Raw genomic sequence first — 16,383 nt, 5'->3', positions numbered from 1 at the left:
TCGGGCCCCTGGGACGCGTGGTTTCGGGTGCACAGCCGGACTCCTTGCTCCACCCCTTTCCTGCCACCCCAGGCCTTGTGCCTCCGCCTGGGGGCGCCCGCTTGGGGGGCGGGAAGGAGAGCCTGAGTCAGCGGCCGTGGTCCAGGAAAACAGGGCGCAGTCACCTGCCTGTTGTGGGGGTGCCCGAGCCAGCTGCCCAGGCAGGCGTTCTCCGGCATCCCTTAACGGTGACCTCAGACGGCATTTATGGAGCGATTAACCAGCGCCGGGCCTGCCTTGTGCAGCCAGTCACCACACACCACGCACTGTGTGACGTGACCTCGGGAGGTATTGGCCTCTAGAGCCTGTTTCTCCCCAGTTGCAGCGGGGTGGAATGAGACTCCAGAGGCTCATTCTGGAGCCTGCGGAGTGGGGCCCTCACCTACACCCCGTGGTGTTGTCATTCATTAATGCAAGGTCACAGGCTGGCGCCCAGGCTTTGGGGTGGGCATAACCCCCCCACCCATTTTACAGAGAAAACTGAGGCTGAACAGGTAGAACGTGACATGTCCTGTTTTTCCCTGCGGGTCGCCCTTGGTGGGGAAGGAGCTTTCTAAGGATGACCCTGGTTGGGAGGTGCTCTTGGTCATTCTGCTCAGAAGACCCCAAGCTCTACTCACCCGCTGTTCACTTATCTGTCTTATCCCTTTATCTGGCCTGACCATCTCCACCCCCACCCCTGCCCTGGACACCTCTCCCAGGGCTATGTTCCTTTGCAGGTCTCCTTCCTGCTACCACCCAATGCTCCTGTCCCCTTATGCCCCTGCAGACACACGCAGGCATTCAGCCCGCAGGGTCACGGCTGGGCCAGGAGGAGGCGGCGATCACTGAGGCTGGGGTACATCGGAGTTGGCCACAGAGAATGGTGCTCCAACTGAGAATAGCCAATGCAAGGCTCTGCCGGTTAAGTGGCTGCAGGTTGTGGCTCTGCTTCCAGAGGGAGCTGAGCTCTGAGGCCGGAGCATCTGAACACTCGAGGGGCAGGGCAGGTGGGACTCTCAGGGTTAGTATTGCTGCTGGGGTGGGCAAGGCTGTGACCTCAGGGCAGTCCCTGACCTTCCTGAGCCCTTTGGGTCACACATACTCAGGGGTGGGTATTGCTCTCAGGAGGGGCCTTGGCTCTAACCTTGCTGTACAAGTAACAAGTTACTAAACATACTAGGTGACCCACTTCCTGTTCCTTCCCATTTAGAGCATCCCGGTGTTCATGAAGGCTGTCCTAAGGTGTAAGCACAGATGTACAAGGGACCCCCTGCCTGCCCCCACCAGGCCCTAAACCTGCCCTGTAGAAGAACTCATGACCTCTGGTTCCTGGCCTTGTGACCTACCTCAAGTCTTGGCCCTCCTAACATGGGTTGTTTGCTCCGGCCCATGTCAGGGAGGGGTGTCACAATGGCTCGCTTACATGTCTCCCACAGAGCCTGTGCTGTGCTGGGGGGCGGGGGTCCTGAATCTGGCTGTCCCCCAGCTACAGGCTCAGGCGTCTCAGGGTGCAGGCACATGGTTCCTGGTGTGGAGGCTACTGGTCCAGCAGCTTGGCGAAGACCTCTCTCGTCCCCCAACCTCCCCACCTTATTTATAGCACCTGGGCTGGCCAGGAACTCTTAAGACCTGGGCTATGAGCTGGGGACTGGGAGGAGTGGGGCTGCGCCTGTGATCTCATGGCTGTGACAGTCTTCTCTGGGATGTTCCTGGGAAGTGACAACCTGCTGCTTGGGCCTCACCAGCCAGAGAGTAGGGTGATCTAGATAGACCTCCCCCCAGAGCCATGAGCTCGCCTGGAGGCCCCCCCCACAAACATGTCCTACCACGTTGAACCTCAAACATACCTATGGAACAGTCACTTGCATAGGACAGTGACACAAGTGCACAGCATATCCATGCTGACACCCCCTGGGGTGGTCTCCTAGTCACCTCCAGGCTGCCAGTGACACAATGGGAGGCCCAGGCTCTCCTGCAGTCACCCCCTTGGAATCTGCTGTCAGCCCTGCTCAGGCTCCGGGTGGGGAGGGGGTCAATGAGACCCCTGCCTTGAAATCCCCTGCCTACCACCTGGAGCTTGAGTCTGGGGCACCCCAGGGTTACAAAAGGGAGGTGGGGCAGCACTGAAGCTGCTCCCACCCAGGCACCCCACCCCATCTGGGGCAGGCCCAAGAGCCTCGCTGCCATGGAGGTGCCAGCACCACTGGAGATGGGGCAGTATGCCAGCCAAGGGCCACCCACAGGCCAGGCCAGCACAGGGTGGGGCCTCCATGGGAGCAGGCAGGACCCGCCCCTTCCTAGTGTGGCTGGGGCAGGGCCAGAACCTGGGAGACCACAGAGCAGCTGTCACAGCCTAAAACCTGACAGTTCTGTCCAGCCCTCCAGGCTTGGCCCAGGAGTCATAGCCACCCCTCACCTGCTGTCTCCATGCCTGGCCAATGACCTTTGCCTCTCCCCACCCTCTTGGAGTGAAGGAGAGTACCCACCCACCACCCGGCCTAGCCTTGCTAGCTGTATACCCCCGCTCCTCAGTTTACTGCAGGCCCCCAAAGACTTCTTGGGCCACAACCTCCAAACCCCCAAGGCCCTACCTCACAGGGAGGACAGCGTCCCAAACCCACCACCCTAGGCAAGAGACAAAAATCAGTGCACACAAGTGGGGTCCCTGGTCTTTAATGAGGTGTGGGCCGGGGGCAGGCTGTGCACAGGAGGTGGCTGGGAGCAGGTCTCTGCTGCAGGGTCTGCAGGAATGGGAGTGGTGGGCAGCAGGTCAGGTGGGTGGGATCTTGGGAGGCAGAAGGCGAGCCCCCAGAATGACAGTACCCCCAAGGGCAGAGCAGGGTCTCTGAGCCCTGGCCTCAGCCACCAGGCCTGGACCTAGTGGGTGTGCTCTGGGCAGAAGTTGGGACTGTGCTGTCCCCAGCAGCCTCCTTGGCAAGGACAGCTGCCCCCAGGGAGTTGCCCCACCCTCGTCATATTGGATCCACAGCCCATCCAGCGCTGGGCCTCGGTTTCCCTATGGATGCAGGCAAGGGACACGCACCACCTACTCCAGGGCCTTCACCAGGGCCTCGTTGGCCTCGATTCGGATTTGGATCTCAGCCCTTGCAACCTCGTCCGCCGCCCCCGACAGCTCCGACTGTGCCTTCTCCAAGTTTGCCTTAGCCGCCTGCAGTGGGTGGGTGGTGGGTGAGGGCCACGCAGGGACCCCAGCCTGGCCACCTGCCCCTCCACCCTGAAGCCAGGAGCTCTCAGATAGCTCATGTCTGCTTGGTGCCTTGGTTTCCCGAGACACTCACCCCCAGGTCCAGCATGTCCAGTGTCACGGCCTCCTCGGCCAGTAACTGCACTGAGGAATCAGCATTCACTGTGACTGAGCCGCTGCTCACTGCGGGAGGAGGGGGATGAGACCTCCACATCTAGGCTTGAGGAAAACCATTAGTCCCAGAGCCAGGACAGCAGCCCCACGGGGGCCCTGGGGTCCAGCATGGGGGATGCGCACCTGGAGAGGACATGGGGACACAGCCCCTTCCCTTCACCCACCAGCCCACTGGCTGACCCAGGGTGAGGGGTGAATAGGGCTAGGTTCAAATCCCAGCTGCAGCATTGGAGATGGATGCTGGTGGAAGGAAGGCCTGTGTAGAGCTGGTTTCTCCCTACACAAATGTTCTTCTTCTCTAAGTTGGACCCTCTCCCTGGCAGGTTTTACTTCCCTTCCCAGCACGTCACCCTCCCCCAACCCACTACGTGCCAGTTAACCACAGCCAGTCCTGAGCTATGGGAGGTGCACAGTGCTTCTGGCTTGCTTCTCATTGTGTCCTCAGGACAGACCTGCTAGCATGTGCAGCCCTGCCCAGCCCTGTCCCTTTGCCTTCCTGCTCAACTCACCAAAGTATTTGGAAGTGGTGCCGTCCTCGGCGTGGACAACGACCAGCCCTGGCCGCAGGACCTGCAGGGTGGGCACGTGAGCAGCCAGAATACCAAAGGCTCCCGTCTGCGTGGGCACATCCACCTGCCGGACATTGGCACCATTGAAGAAGACCTGGAGAAGACACATGGGGTTTGGGTCACTGAAGGCCACTCCCATGCCATGCCATTTGGGACTCAGTTTCCCTGCAGTAAAACTGACCAAGGCAGGACTGAGTGCTGATGGGGGACAAAGAAGCTAACGCACTAGGGCCGAAGCTTGGGTTTTAATCCTCAGACAGGGCCTCAGTACCATCATCTGTGAGAAGATAACAAATCCAGCCACCCCAGCCCTTGGACAGGCAGATGCCGTAAGGGCACAAGAACGTGCCTGCCCCGCGACAGGCATGTAGGAGGCGCTTTTCTCCGAGAGCTGCCTGCAGCGAGGGGCAATACCAGCTGGAGAGGCAGGTCCGGCCCTTGGGCGGCGGAATCCAGGTGAAGGGCCCAGGAGTTCGGGAGGTTGGGGGCCTCAGGCCCGGACCACACGGGGGGAAGGCACGGGTCTGGAGTCCAGAATGGGTGTCGGCAACCTGGGGGCCGGCGGGCTCGGATCCCGGATCCGGAATGGGGGTTGGAGGACTCGGACATGGACCACACCGGAAAGGGGCGCGGGTCCGGGATCCGGAATAGCGTTCGCACCTGCGTGGGTGAGGCGAAGGTAAAGGACATTTGTCCCGGGCCCGCGGCGGGTGCTGGGGCGGCGGCGGCCTCGGCGTAGGCGCGGGCCTGGCGCACGAGGCGACTCAGGCCAGGGCGGCGGAGCAGCGAAGCGGGCAGCATGGCGGCGGCAGGTGAACGGCGGTAGTCGGACTCCGGCCGAAGGCGGGCGGCCTGGAGGACGAGAAGGACAACGCGCGGGGACGTCTGGGAGAAGAATTCCAAGCGAGGACGCATGCGCGAACTACGACTCCCGGCGGGCCGCGCGCGACGTTGATGACGACGCGCCCCCGGGTGCGCGGCATGCTGAAAGTTGTAGTTTCCTTCCGGCCCAGGTTCCAGTCCTCTGGCCAGGTCGAGGAGGGAGGTCGGTTAGACGGTTCTGCTTGGGGTGGCGTTCTTTGGATGCCAGGCACTGGCGAGGCATCAGAGAAATATCAAGATTCCTCTTCTGGGTGGGATGTGGGGCGTTTTACAACGTAATAAATAAGCAAGTCATGTAGTATGTTGAGAGGTGATCAATACTAAAAAAAAAAAAAAACAAAAAAAAAAACGGCAGTGTGTGGGGCACGGGATGGGGCAGGCTGTAGTTGAGGCAGGGGTAGGCGTCCCAGGCAGAGGGTCTAGCGCAGGCAAACGCCCGGCGCTGTGGGCCTGGCTCAGCTGCAATCCCCGAGAAGGCGACCCGCCCTGAGAGGCTCTCATTCCGGCCCCTCCCGGCCACCGCCCCCGCGCGCTGCTGACGCCAGGGTGCGTGCGATGGCGGCCCGGGGCTCCGCTGACGTCGCCGCGGCCGGCGCAGCCTCGCTGGCGGCGCTGATGTCACCGCCCCGCCCCCGCATTGCCGCACACGGGTCGGGGCTCGGGGCCGGGTCCCCAGGCCGCCACCTTGGACTCCGGGAAAATGCGGAGTCCGGGCCGGACGGGAAGGACCTTGGTTGAGGAGCGGACGGGTGCAGGGTGCAGGGCGCAGGGGAGGGTGTGTCATATCTGGGCCCGGTTACCGGACAGGTGGTCTGCGACGCGGTTGCTGTGGAGGCTCCCCAACCCCAGGGGCTGCGCGTGCCCTAGCTCCCTTCAGGGTCCAGGCAGCTAGATCCTCCCGTGCCCGCGCCCCTGCCTCTCAGCATCCAGGCTGAAGACGCCCCCTCCAGGCTACCCCTGCGAGCGACACTCATGGCATCAGTCCCGGTGCCCGGGGCCTCCTGTCCCCTAGGTTGTGTGTGCAGAGGTAAGCCCTACTGACGTGTCTAGGAGTGTGTCCTGTGAGCAGCCCGACCTATTCCAGAGCCCCGGAACCCATATGGCGTCCTCATCTATCCAGTTCGTCACACCCATCCATTGGACTTCTCTCCAATGCCCACTTTAGGGTGGCCCACGAGTAAAGGGCACCACCTGTTTGTTACTCAGCTCCCAAACCTGGGCTTATCCTGGAATTCTCTCGTAGATCCACTGGCAAGGCCAGTCCACCCAGCTTGGCCACTGTGGCCACCATCACTGTCTTGGATGGCCCCAGTCTCTTCCCCAGACTTTCACCAAGGATGCCTTCTCCACACACAGCCAGAGAGACCATGCCATTCTTCTCTTGGGAACCACAAGTGGTTTCCCCTGCTCTATCCAATACCTTGATCTTCTGCCAACACACCTTCCTACCTCAGGGCCTTTGCACATGCCATTCCTACTTGCCTAGAGCCAACTTTTCCTGGGTACTTATCCACAGGGCTGCCCCTTGCTCTCCTTTAATGGTGTCACCCTTTCATCCACTGCACAAGCTCTTTCCTTCCAGGGTGCACGCCCTGTGCTATGCCTGGAGACCCAGCTGTGAATGAGCAGCTGCCCTTGGAGCCCACAGTGTAGTGAGGTCAGAGGTGAGCAAGGACACAACACACAGGAGCAAGTAAGGGAGTGGGGCCACAGCGAGAAACAAAATGTGGCACGGGACAGGAGTGTGCGGTGGGGGGTTGCCGTGTTAGAGGAGGTAGCGAAGAGGAGCTGCAAGGAGGCTTTGGCATTTGGAGGGGGCAAAGGAGGGACTCTGTGCTGAGCAGGGAAAGAGCACTCCTGGCCCAGCACCTCCAAGTGCAAAGGCCAAGAGGTTGAACTGGGTCTTGGGCATCACTAAACAGGGTGGGCTTTCCCTGGAGGGCTGCCACTGTGGGTAGCTGGGATGAGACCAGGAGTAGGCTGGTGGCCTAATCCTCTAGAAAGACGAGCTACGAGTCAGAGAGCAGGGGGAGCAGCTTTGGGGTTGGCCAAGCATAGGGGTTTATCAGGGTAGTGCTGATGTCACCGGCACTTGGCAGGCCCTGATGGCATTCAGCACAGGTTGTATGCTATTCTTTGCTCGTCTGAACAAGGTAGGGCGCACGCTGAACCCTGACAGGGCCGCCGACAAACGGGAAGGAAGGGGGTACACGTGCCCGACTCCTTGGGCTGTGCACCCTGGAGAACCCCAGATTGGAGGAAGCGAAGGAAGGGCACTCTATGCACCCCAGGGCCCCGGGCTGGGGGTAGTCCTGCATCCCAGTACGTCCAGCACCTTGGGACCTCGAGAAGGGTCGGGAAGTCTTGCTGCAGGGTATGGGGGCGGAGATTAGCCGCAGCAGGGGAGGGCGGCTCCCCATGGGGAGGGGGCGCCCTGGAGCGCAGGCTCCGCCCCCCGCCCCCGCCTGAAGGGAAGGGGAGGCTGTGGCCAGCGCGGACCCAGCCAGACGCGGCGACGAGCGCGGCGGGGGCGGACGGCCGGGGACCCGGCGGCATCCAGCGGGTGGGAGCGGGCACACCGCCAACGCGATCACGTGTGCTGCCCCTCCTCACGCGCCTGCCTCCCCCGCGCGCCGGGCTCTCCATTCATAAATTCTCCTCCTGCTCCGCGGCCACCCGGCGCCGGAGCCAGCCCGGAGCGCCGCGCATCCGCCCGCCCGCCGCCCATGGGCCCTGCGTCCCGGCGCTGAGGTAGGCGCGGCGGGCCCGGGGCCGAACCGGGGCGGGCGGGGGGCATGCCGGGACCGCGCAGCCCAGCATCATGGCCGGCACCGGGGCCCGCCCTAGCTCGGGACCACCATCCCTTCCGGGCGAGGCCCGAGGGAGGGAGCAGAAGAGCTGGGGCGGCGTGGGAGCCAACCTGCGGGGCTCTGCACCCATCCTTCGGCAGTCCGAAGAGGGACCCCCGCCTCCTGCCTCAGCCCGGGATTGAGAGATGCCTGGAGCCTGGCTCTCTGCCTCTTCTCGCTCTCCATCCCGTCCCCCGGGCCGGATGGGGGGCGCGGGGTTGGGTGCGGTGGCGAACGAGCTCGGGGAGTCGAGGCCTGTCTGGACCTCTGGGGCTGGCCCGCGGGGAACCTCCGCCCTCGGCTCCCGTCCCCGCCTACCCGCGAGAGCCCACCTCTCTTCCCTCTCCGCCTCCTGCCATCTTTCCTGGTCTCCTGTCATGTCCTAGCGACTCTGCCTCCCGCCCCCCAGCCTGAACTCATTTCCCGACCTACATGTATGCGTCCTCCCCGCGAGGATACCGGGGAGTCGCGTCCAGCTTCTGACCCCGAGCGCTGAGGACACCTGGCTTTCGCCAGCATACTCCCCTTCTCTGGACCTTGGTTTCCCCCGCTGTCGCGTGGGGTCAAAGCCCCAAAGAATTGGGGATGCTGGAGCCTGTGCACAGGCTTTCGCTTTCCTCTGGGGCAAAACCCGGCGCGCGCTGAGCCGACTCAGGGCTACTGGTCATCCCGGCCCCAAACTGCTCCCAGAGGTTCCAGAGTGCGCCCCCGTCCTTCCCGCCGGGAGGATGGTCAGGTGCAATGCCCAGACAGTCCCTTACCCGAGTGCCAGGCCCCTTCCCGGCCTCAGTTTCCCCCCAGTGTAAGGCAGGCCAGCCCGAGCTGGAAGAAGCTGCTGCAAGAGGCGCCCGGCCCCGGGCTGGGCACCGGCGCGCGGGGAGGAGCGCAGCCGCCATCTTGCCGCCCAGGGCCGGTTCGAGCCGCCCCTGCAGGAGGCCTCCCTCCCCTCTCCGCCTCTCCCTTCCCTAGTGCTCCGTGGCAACCCTCCCCCCACCTCCAGCTCGGCTTGCTCACTCAGTCGCCATGGGAACAAGATTCTTCAGGGCTGGGAACAGATGCGCCTTCTTTGGCCTTTTCACTCCCACTAGCGTTTGGTGGAGGGGGGGCTTTACCTCCAAGACCCTGGTGTCCCAGTGTTCAGCCCCTCCGCCCTGTACCTGGGGTGGACAGCCCCATCTACTCCGTCCCTGCTAGTCTGGAGCCAGTCTCCTGGGGCTGGGGCAACACCTCCCTCTCCACTGATTGGGCCCACAAGGCCCTACGGTCTCACAGGCATGAGCTGACTGCCTCAGTTTCCCCATTACTCTCAGGGGTGCTTCTCTTTTTCTGGGCAGGGCGCCTAGCCCAGCGCTACCTTGCTGGGCCGGCCCCACCGGCTGGGGAGGCTGATGATATGCACACAGCTCCATCTAAAAGATGGGAAGATGGAGGTCCCCTCTGGGCGCTGATCTGAGGGGGTGAGGGCTGTTTTTGTGAGTCACTGCTCCTGGGGGCTCCCTCCGTGACTCCTGGAGATGTGGGAAGGGGCAGGGACTGGGGAGCTGGTGCTGAGCAAGCCCTGCTGCCCCCAGGCCCCTCCTCCTCACCTCAAAATGCAGCCCACGGCCACCATGGCCACTGGTGCCACCACCACCGCCACAATCACCCTGACCACTACATGGGACAACACCACAGACCGCCCAACAGTGAGTGTTGGGGTTGGGGATGGAGAACCGGTGGGTTGGGGCCACTAGAGTCCATAGCAGGACCTGAACCCTGCCGCCCTCCCAGGCGGAGCCCGACCCCATCTTGGACAACTATGTGTTGGTGGTGGTGGTGATGTCACTCTTCGTGGGGGGCACACTCGTGGTGCTGTCCGGTGTGCTGCTCCTGTGCAGGCGCTGCTGGGAGGTCCACCGGCGCTTCAACAGGTGTGTGTGTCTACTGCCCCTCTGCCTTCCCGAGGGCCCTCACAGTGTACCTGCAGAGAGCTGGTACACCACGGGGTATAGGGGCAGTGGCATTCAGGGCCATGGGTGTATGACCAGGTCCCAGCAGGTGGGCTCCTGTGAGCTTGGGACACCGCCCATGGGCACAAGCCCTGTGGGCCCCTGGCCCATCTTACTCGCCTGCTGTCCCACCCCAGAGATACAGAGGAGGCAGAGAAGACCACCACCACCTACCTGGACAACGGCACCCACCTGGCCCAAGGTGAGGTGCTGCCCAGGCCCCGCCTTCCACCTGGGCCCCACCCCATCCACCCCTGGGCCGCCTGACCGGCTGTGTCTGTCTGTCTCCCCCACCAGACTGGGCGCAGCTCGATTCCGACTCATCTCTGTTTCCTTAAAGCCCACGCGTAGGTGCTCACAGGCGCATGCTGAGCGAGTGAGTGTGTGAGCGGATGAGCGAGTGCCCGCCCACATCCTCGTGGTCCCTGGCGGTCAGTTGGGCCCCCCCCTTGCTCCTTCCCCTGCCATAGTCCTGCCCACAACCTGCCGGCACCAGGCTCGGCCCACCTGGGGCCCACCCTCTCTTGGCTCTCCTCACAGACCCCGAATTGAGGGGGGAGGACCCGGAGGGCCAGGACGCGGAGACCGAGCGCTTCCTGTCCACCAGCTCTACTGGCCGCAGAGTGTCCTTCAACGAGGCAGCCCTGTTTGAGCAGAGCCGGAAGGCACAGGACAAGGGCCGCCGGTAAGGGGACCCCTGGGAAGTAATCAAGACTGGGCGAGGCTGCCAAGTGCCGGCTCTTGCCCTGCTTCCCCAAGACCTGGCAGGGTGGATGATGGGGCCACAGGGTAACTGTGTGGCCTGGGGGGTCTGGCCTGTGTGGGGTGGGGCCCAGCATGGGGGCTGGCTGCGTGGTGACGGGTGGGCATGATGGGCAGGTACACCCTGACGGAGGGGGACTTCCACCACCTGAAGAATGCTCGCCTCACCCACCTGCACCTGCCACCCCTCAAGATTGTCACAATCCATGAGTGTGACTCAGGCGAGGCCAGTGCAATCACCATGCCCCACCCCACTGCCACCCCCAAGGCCAGCCTTGCCATATTCCAGGTGAGTGTGGAGGGGCTGGCGGCCGGATCAAGGCTGGGTAAGCGGAACCCCCACCCTCACCCTTACCCAGCAGGGGGCATCTTTCTTGCTCCCTGGGGCCTGACCCCTCAGGACGGGGAGGGCGGCTATCTGGGGTGCACAGAGGGTGGCTGGGCCCAGCACACACCCCCCCACCCACCCATGCTCTTTGACCTGTCACTGCTTCCTCCCCTCCCCCTCCCCTGCTCTGTCCCACAGCCCCCGGGGAAGGCCCTCACTGGCCGCTCTGTGGGCCCCAGCTCCGCCCTGCCAGGTGACCCTTACCACCCGGCCGCAGGCCCTGCTGCCTTTGAGATCAGTGCCTCCACATCCAGCGACTCTGGGGAAGGCACCTCGGTAAGGACCCCGTGTGTCCCCTGCTCCCTCCTGTTCTCCTGGACAGCTCAGCCCATGCCCTGCTCTCCAAGTCTCTCCTTGCCCCAGCCTGGTCCCTGCAGCACATGGGACCCACTCAGCCATGTTGCACACGTGTGCTCACACATGTACAGGGTATTTGAGTAGCTGGGAAGGGTGACCGTTTCTGGACACTCACCGTTGGAACCTGCTCTGCCCAGGGCTGGGGAGGGCAGAGCTGGGCAGCACCTGGCTGAGCTCCTGGGAGCCACTCGGGCACGGTCTTGGGGGAGGAGAGAGCTCCTCGCTCCCTCTTCTGCACTTGGCCTGGGTGACAGGGTGGGGGAACCAGTGGGGCAGGGGCTTTCCTGCCTGCGAGCATCCTTCTTCCCTCCTAGCTGGATGCAGGTACCAGGAGCGCCAAGCCTGGTGGGCTGGGGGCCGTGGTGGGGCCCGGGGAGGCGGGCCCAGGCTCGGGGGCAGGCCCAGTCCTTCAGTTCTTCACCCGCCTGAGGCGCCATGCCAGCCTGGATGGGGCCAGCCCTTACTTCAAGGTCAAGAAATGGAAGCTGGAGCCCAACCAGCGGGCATCCAGTCTAGACACGAGAGGTGAGCTGTGGCCCCTGGCGGGGAGTGAGTGCCAGGGACCCCGCTGCAGGAGCCAGAGTGGGAGGCTTGGAACCTAGCGGGGATGGGGGTGTCTCTGCTCCTGAGGGGTTCCCAGTGCCTGCCCCAAGGTCTCAGCTAGTCGAGCAGTGGCCCAGGGCTGTTCACCAAGCTTCTCCTATGAGGCCCCAGACAAGAGTGTTTTTGGCTTTACAGTTGGACAAATTGGAAAGCCCATCTGTCTGCAGTGGTAATGGGGAAGCAGCCGCATGTGGCATGGGCACAAGTGTGGTTGTCTACCAGTAAAAACTTTGATTTCCAACAACAGATGGGGGGCCCATTTGGCCACCCCTGAATGAATGACAGCAGCCCTTCAACCCTGCAGACCTCTGGGCATGTGGGGCCCTTTACTCTCAGCCAAAGGCAGGGCCATGCGGGGGACATGGGGAAACGGCCGCTCTGATGGAGGCACAGACAGCTGTAACCAGCCCTGCACAAGGGAGCTCAGCGGGCAAGGCCAGGTCACACATGTGTCAACTGTCCTGTGGAGGAGATGGCAGGGCCCAGTGCCAGGAGAGGTGGGGAGAGGTACAAGTATCAGAGAGAGAGGGAAGGAGTGTGGCCTTTTTTAGGGCCTGTTTCTAGCCAGTGCCCAGGATGGAGGGGTGAATACTGGCCTAGGTGCTCCTGGCCCAGGAGGAGAGGGCCCTGTCCGGAGCCGAGAGGCAGCTGTGATTCCTGAGGGTGACTGTAGTCGTGTAGGTGTGGAAGCGCCCAGAACCTGTTTGCTGGGTGACTGTCCCTCGCTCCCCTGACGCCTTCTCACTGAAGACTCTCCTAGACCTCAGTCATAGGAGAGTCCTGGCTCCTGCCCAGGGGCCCACAGGCAGGGCTGGGGATGGCAGGAGAGAGGGCTTCACCTCTTCCCCGCCCCCCCCCCCACCAGCCTGCCCCTCACTTGCCCACACCTCTCCGCTTTAGCAGTCGTGCCTGCTACCAGGGGTGCAACGCAAGTCCTTGCCAGCCACACCTGTCTGCCAGGAATGCTCAGGGCACTGTGACCACCTCGGCACAATTCACACCTGCACAACAGTGCACACTCACCTGGCCCAGGCTGGTGCCCGCAGGCCTGGGGGTGGGGGTGGGGCCAGGGCTGGGAGGGGCCTGGGCAGGCTGAAGCGCCTCTCTCTGCACAGGCTCTCCCAAGCGGCACCACTTCCAGAGGCAGCGGGCAGCCAGCGAGAGCATGGAGCAGGAGGAGGGGGACACCTCCCACGTGGACTTCATCCAGTATATTGCGAGCACAGGCGCCACCATGGCCTTTCCACCCCCCCGCCCCTTTCTCGCCAGTCCCACAAGCCCGCCCCCCGCTCTCGGCAGGTATTTTTCAGTAGATAGAGGTGCTAGGGGTGGGCCTGTGGGTCCCTGCCCCCCCCGCCCCCCCTAGGTGGCCCAGGGAGCACTCTCCCTGCCCTGCGGACACGTGTCCCTCAGGTGCCACCACTCCTGGAGGCTGCCTCGTTGGGGCCATCTCTCCAGTATGGACCGGAGGAAGGGAGCAGGGGGAAACTGGGTAAGGGGCGAGTGGAGGGTGGGGCCCTGGACAATGGCCCCAGGGTACCCAGGACTGGACGCCTACTCAGGCAGGGCTGTTGGGGGGATCCATGCCCACCCAGGTAGTGCCATTTCTCGGTGGTGTCCACAGCCTGAGGGATCCTCTCCCACCTGCCCATGCTCCTGAGGGCTGGACAGCCGCCTCTCAGAAACTGTCATGACCGTTTCTGAGAGCAGGAACCTTGCCCCAGACCAAGGGTAGCTATTCTTAAGCTCTGGGCCCACGTCAGTGGGATGGGGAACCCAGGGAGCGGGCAAGGTTCCTACTTTGGGGCATGTCCCGGTCTAGCTGGTGACCTCCTTCTGACTGTGGACCACCCTCCTGGTTCCTTGTGAATCCAAGGCACATCCAGTCACCCAGGGCTAGAGGCCCAGTTGGATTCTTCCTCGCTAGTTCCCCCCACCCCCGCCATCCCCTCCCACGTTAAGATGTTAGGAAGTAGGCAGCTCAGAGGAAAACATCACTGTTTCTGGGTGAGGAGCCAGCCAGGGCCCCTGTACCCACAGGTGCTTAGATCACTACTGTATGAGACATCCTGGTTGAAAAACAGGCTACAGGAGAGCTCAGGGCTTCCCCCAAAAGCACCCCCTGCAAAGGAGACAGGTAGCGTTTTTTAAAATGCCCCTTCTGCAGGGCCTGGCCAAGCCCAGAGAGTCCTGATCAGTGCCCATCCTCCCCCACCCAGCAGGGTGGCGGAGGTGGCAATGTGGGCTGTGTGTGGCCTTCTGACCTCTGTGGCCTGGTTTGCAGGCTAGAGGCGGCGGCAGAGGCAGGCCCAGCGGGAGGAGAGAGTCCCGAGTCCCCGCCAGAGAACGGTGGCAGTGGTGGCAGGGGGCCTTGGCAGCAGCAGGAATCAGATGGTGAGCGGGATGCGGGCTCTGAGCAGGCCCAGACCGTCTACCGTGACATCTGGAGCCTGCGCGCTTCCCTCGAGCTGCACGCAGCCACTGCCTCAGACCAGAGCAGCAACGACCGTGACTCGGTGCGAAGTGGTGACAGCTCGGGCTCCGGGGGCACAGCGCCGGCTTTCCCGCCTCCCTCCCCACCACCCACACCACGGGCCATGGACAGTGAGGCCAGCGCGCCGCGCAAGCTGCTGCAAATGGACAGTGGCTATGCCAGCATCGAGGGGCGTGGCGCAGGCGACGATGGGCCTCCCAGCCTACCTGAGACGCGCTCCTCCTTCACCAGCGCGGGCCACATGGCCACCATGGGGGGCAGTTTCCAGGGGGACCCAGCAGAGGCACCCGCCCGCCCTTGCAGCCCACGCGCTTGGCCCCGCCGTGCCCCTCGCCGAGACTACAGCGTGGATGAGAAGACGGACGCACTCTTTCATGAGTTCCTGCGCCACGACCCACACTTTGACGACACCCCGCCGACCACTGCGCGCCATCGCACCCGTGCACACCCACACCCCCATGTGCGAAAGCAGTGGCAGCAGCGGGGTCGGCAGCACAGCGATCCCGGGGCACATGCTGCACCCCCCGCCCCACCTGGGGCTGACCCCCGCCCAGTGCGTGCACCCCTGCGCCGTGGCGACAGTGTTGACTGCCCGTCCGACACCCGCGCAGTCGATGAGCTGGCTGCTCCTGCCGGGCCTGCAATCCCTGCCATCGAGGAGGAGCCCGGCGGCGGCAGTGGCTGCCCTAACTCAGGCCTGTGCATTGGGCCCCCTGGAGAGATGCTGGATAAGCTGGCAGGTGGCCTGGAGGACAGACTCTTCCTGCCACACCTAGCCCAGCCTGTCTCTGTGGGCCCCCTGCTGGCAGCCACTGCTGCACCCACATCCCCAGACCACAGCCCAGCCTAGGCCCTGTGCCCCCTCTCCAGTTCCTTCAGCGCACGTGGGGCCTCCACGGCCAGACATAACGTGGGCACGACTTCTAGATGTACCTGTGCCGGGACGGCAGGGCCTCACACCCAAGCCCACTGCCCCAGACACCCCATGCTGCCCCTGGTGCACAGGTGCATAGTCCCCTCTGGGCACTTTGCTGGGTTGGCAGGGAATCGGGAGGCTGGAGGACCCGGGGGCGTCTGGAGGGAGCAAGGCTGTTCCCATCTTCAGGACTCCCAGGACCATGTTCACTTGCCCTTACCTCAGACAGTGTGGTCTCTGGGTGGTGGCACAGCCTTTGTCAGTAGGAGGCACAGAGCAAGGCCTCCTCCCTGGAGGGGCACTGCGGGCCAACCGTGTGGGGTGTGTGCGCAGGGTGCCCCTCCCAGCGCCATCCTCAAGCTCTCCTGGTGTGTCCCAGCTGGAGTCCACGCCAGGGTGCATGCACTGAGCCTGCTGGGACAGGACCGTCAAGTGCTGGTGACCAGTGCGCCTGCTGCAGCCACCGACCTCCCAAAGCCATTTACCTCACCGTGGCGTGTTCTCGGCAGTCCAAGCCCCCTCCAAGCAATAACCACACCCACTGCCGCAGCCTCCACCACCCTCATCCTGGATGGCTCCTCCCTGTGTCTGCCCACCCTCCGCATGTGACTGGGCCACCTGCCCCACGGCCGCACGTCCAAAGTGCGGCCAGGACTCATCAGTCTTTGAGACTTAAACACAAAACCCAAATGGCCAAGGTTTCAAGTTTTCTAAGCTTTATTTATTGCCAAAAGATGGGCAGCTGTGCCACCCTGCCCTGCCCCTCCAAGCTTCGAGCTGTGTACCATCCATCTAGTGATGGAGTTTCTTGTGTTCTGTTTTCCAGTTGATTATAAGTATTGACTGCACACTCTTGCTTGCTCTGGGTTTTGTCCGGTGACCCAAGCGCACAGAGGCCTGGGGGGAGAGGGCCAGCGTCCCACTGTCAGGCCCTGGCCCCTGCGCTGTGGAACAGTAGACCCTGGGCCTGAGCAGAGGCTTTGGAGAGGCAGGGTCACCACTGGGGGAACAGCCAGGGCCAGTGTGGCCCAAGGCCAGCCCGCCACGGATGCGCAGGTCTCCCAACGCACCACCAAGCCGCAGACTGCAGCCCGTCCCTGCGCTATGGGGCCCACGGGGAGGCCCCAGCTCAGACTCAGACACCCCGCCTGACGGCACGGCCTGCCACCCAACGA

At 63.4% G+C, this 16,383-nt stretch overlaps 2 protein-coding genes across 10 annotated transcripts; one reads left to right on the top strand and one right to left on the bottom strand.

Annotated features, from left to right (window-relative positions):
- Positions 1-2,678: 2,678 nt before the first annotated feature.
- ATP5F1D (ATP synthase F1 subunit delta) lies at positions 2,679-8,735 on the bottom strand. 4 transcript variants are annotated; one of them, XM_081075509.1, is made up of 6 exons: positions 8,462-8,735; positions 4,630-4,821; positions 3,910-4,063; positions 3,321-3,409; positions 3,065-3,190; positions 2,679-2,762 (listed from the first exon to the last, which is right to left on the bottom strand). In XM_081075509.1, the coding sequence occupies exons 1-5, from the start codon at positions 8,594-8,596 to the stop codon at positions 3,068-3,070; spliced, it is 693 nt and encodes a 230-aa protein (XP_080931635.1). In that variant the 5' UTR covers positions 8,597-8,735; the 3' UTR covers positions 2,679-2,762; positions 3,065-3,067. The 4 variants fall into 4 exon arrangements, with proteins under 4 accessions (XP_080931635.1, XP_080931637.1, XP_080931638.1 ...); XM_081075511.1 differs by having other exon boundaries at positions 4,630-5,171; positions 8,462-8,617; XM_081075512.1 differs by having other exon boundaries at positions 4,630-5,098; positions 8,462-8,606.
- Positions 5,180-16,255, top strand: CBARP (CACN subunit beta associated regulatory protein; the record flags this gene model as incomplete). Of its 6 annotated transcripts, none has more annotated exons than XM_081075504.1 (11): positions 5,180-7,602; positions 9,272-9,385; positions 9,471-9,610; positions 9,826-9,890; positions 9,986-10,035; positions 10,229-10,373; positions 10,568-10,739; positions 10,977-11,114; positions 11,510-11,720; positions 12,914-13,097; positions 14,083-16,255. In XM_081075504.1, 10 exons carry the CDS (start codon positions 9,358-9,360, stop codon positions 15,140-15,142), a joined length of 2,193 nt encoding a protein of 730 aa, XP_080931630.1. In that variant the 3' UTR covers positions 15,143-16,255. The 6 variants fall into 6 exon arrangements, with proteins under 6 accessions (XP_080931630.1, XP_080931628.1, XP_080931629.1 ...); XM_081075505.1 differs by lacking the exon at positions 5,180-7,602 and adding an exon at positions 9,126-9,157; XM_081075502.1 differs by lacking the exon at positions 9,986-10,035.
- Between the last annotated feature and the right edge of the window lie 128 nt (positions 16,256-16,383).

This window comes from Rhinolophus hipposideros (assembly GCF_964194185.1).
Source record: "Rhinolophus hipposideros genome assembly, chromosome: 16".
Lineage (NCBI taxonomy): Eukaryota > Metazoa > Chordata > Mammalia > Chiroptera > Rhinolophidae > Rhinolophus > Rhinolophus hipposideros.
Note: the sequence above shows the minus strand (reverse complement) of the source record. Positions and strands in the feature narration are given on the sequence as shown.

Bases quoted from the DNA above. Each gene is read 5' to 3' on its own strand.
- ATP5F1D (XM_081075509.1), bottom strand. From the start codon at position 8,596: ATGGCGGCTGCGCTCCTCCCCGCGCGCCGGTGCCCAGCCCGGGGCCGG. The intron at 4,822-8,461 runs GTAAGGGACTGT...CTCGTCCTCCAG, and splicing joins GGAAGGGGCCTGGCACTCGG to GCCGCCCGCCTTCGGCCGGA. The intron at 4,064-4,629 runs GTGCGAACGCTA...TGTCTTCTCCAG, and splicing joins CCTTCGCCTCACCCACGCAG to GTCTTCTTCAATGGTGCCAA.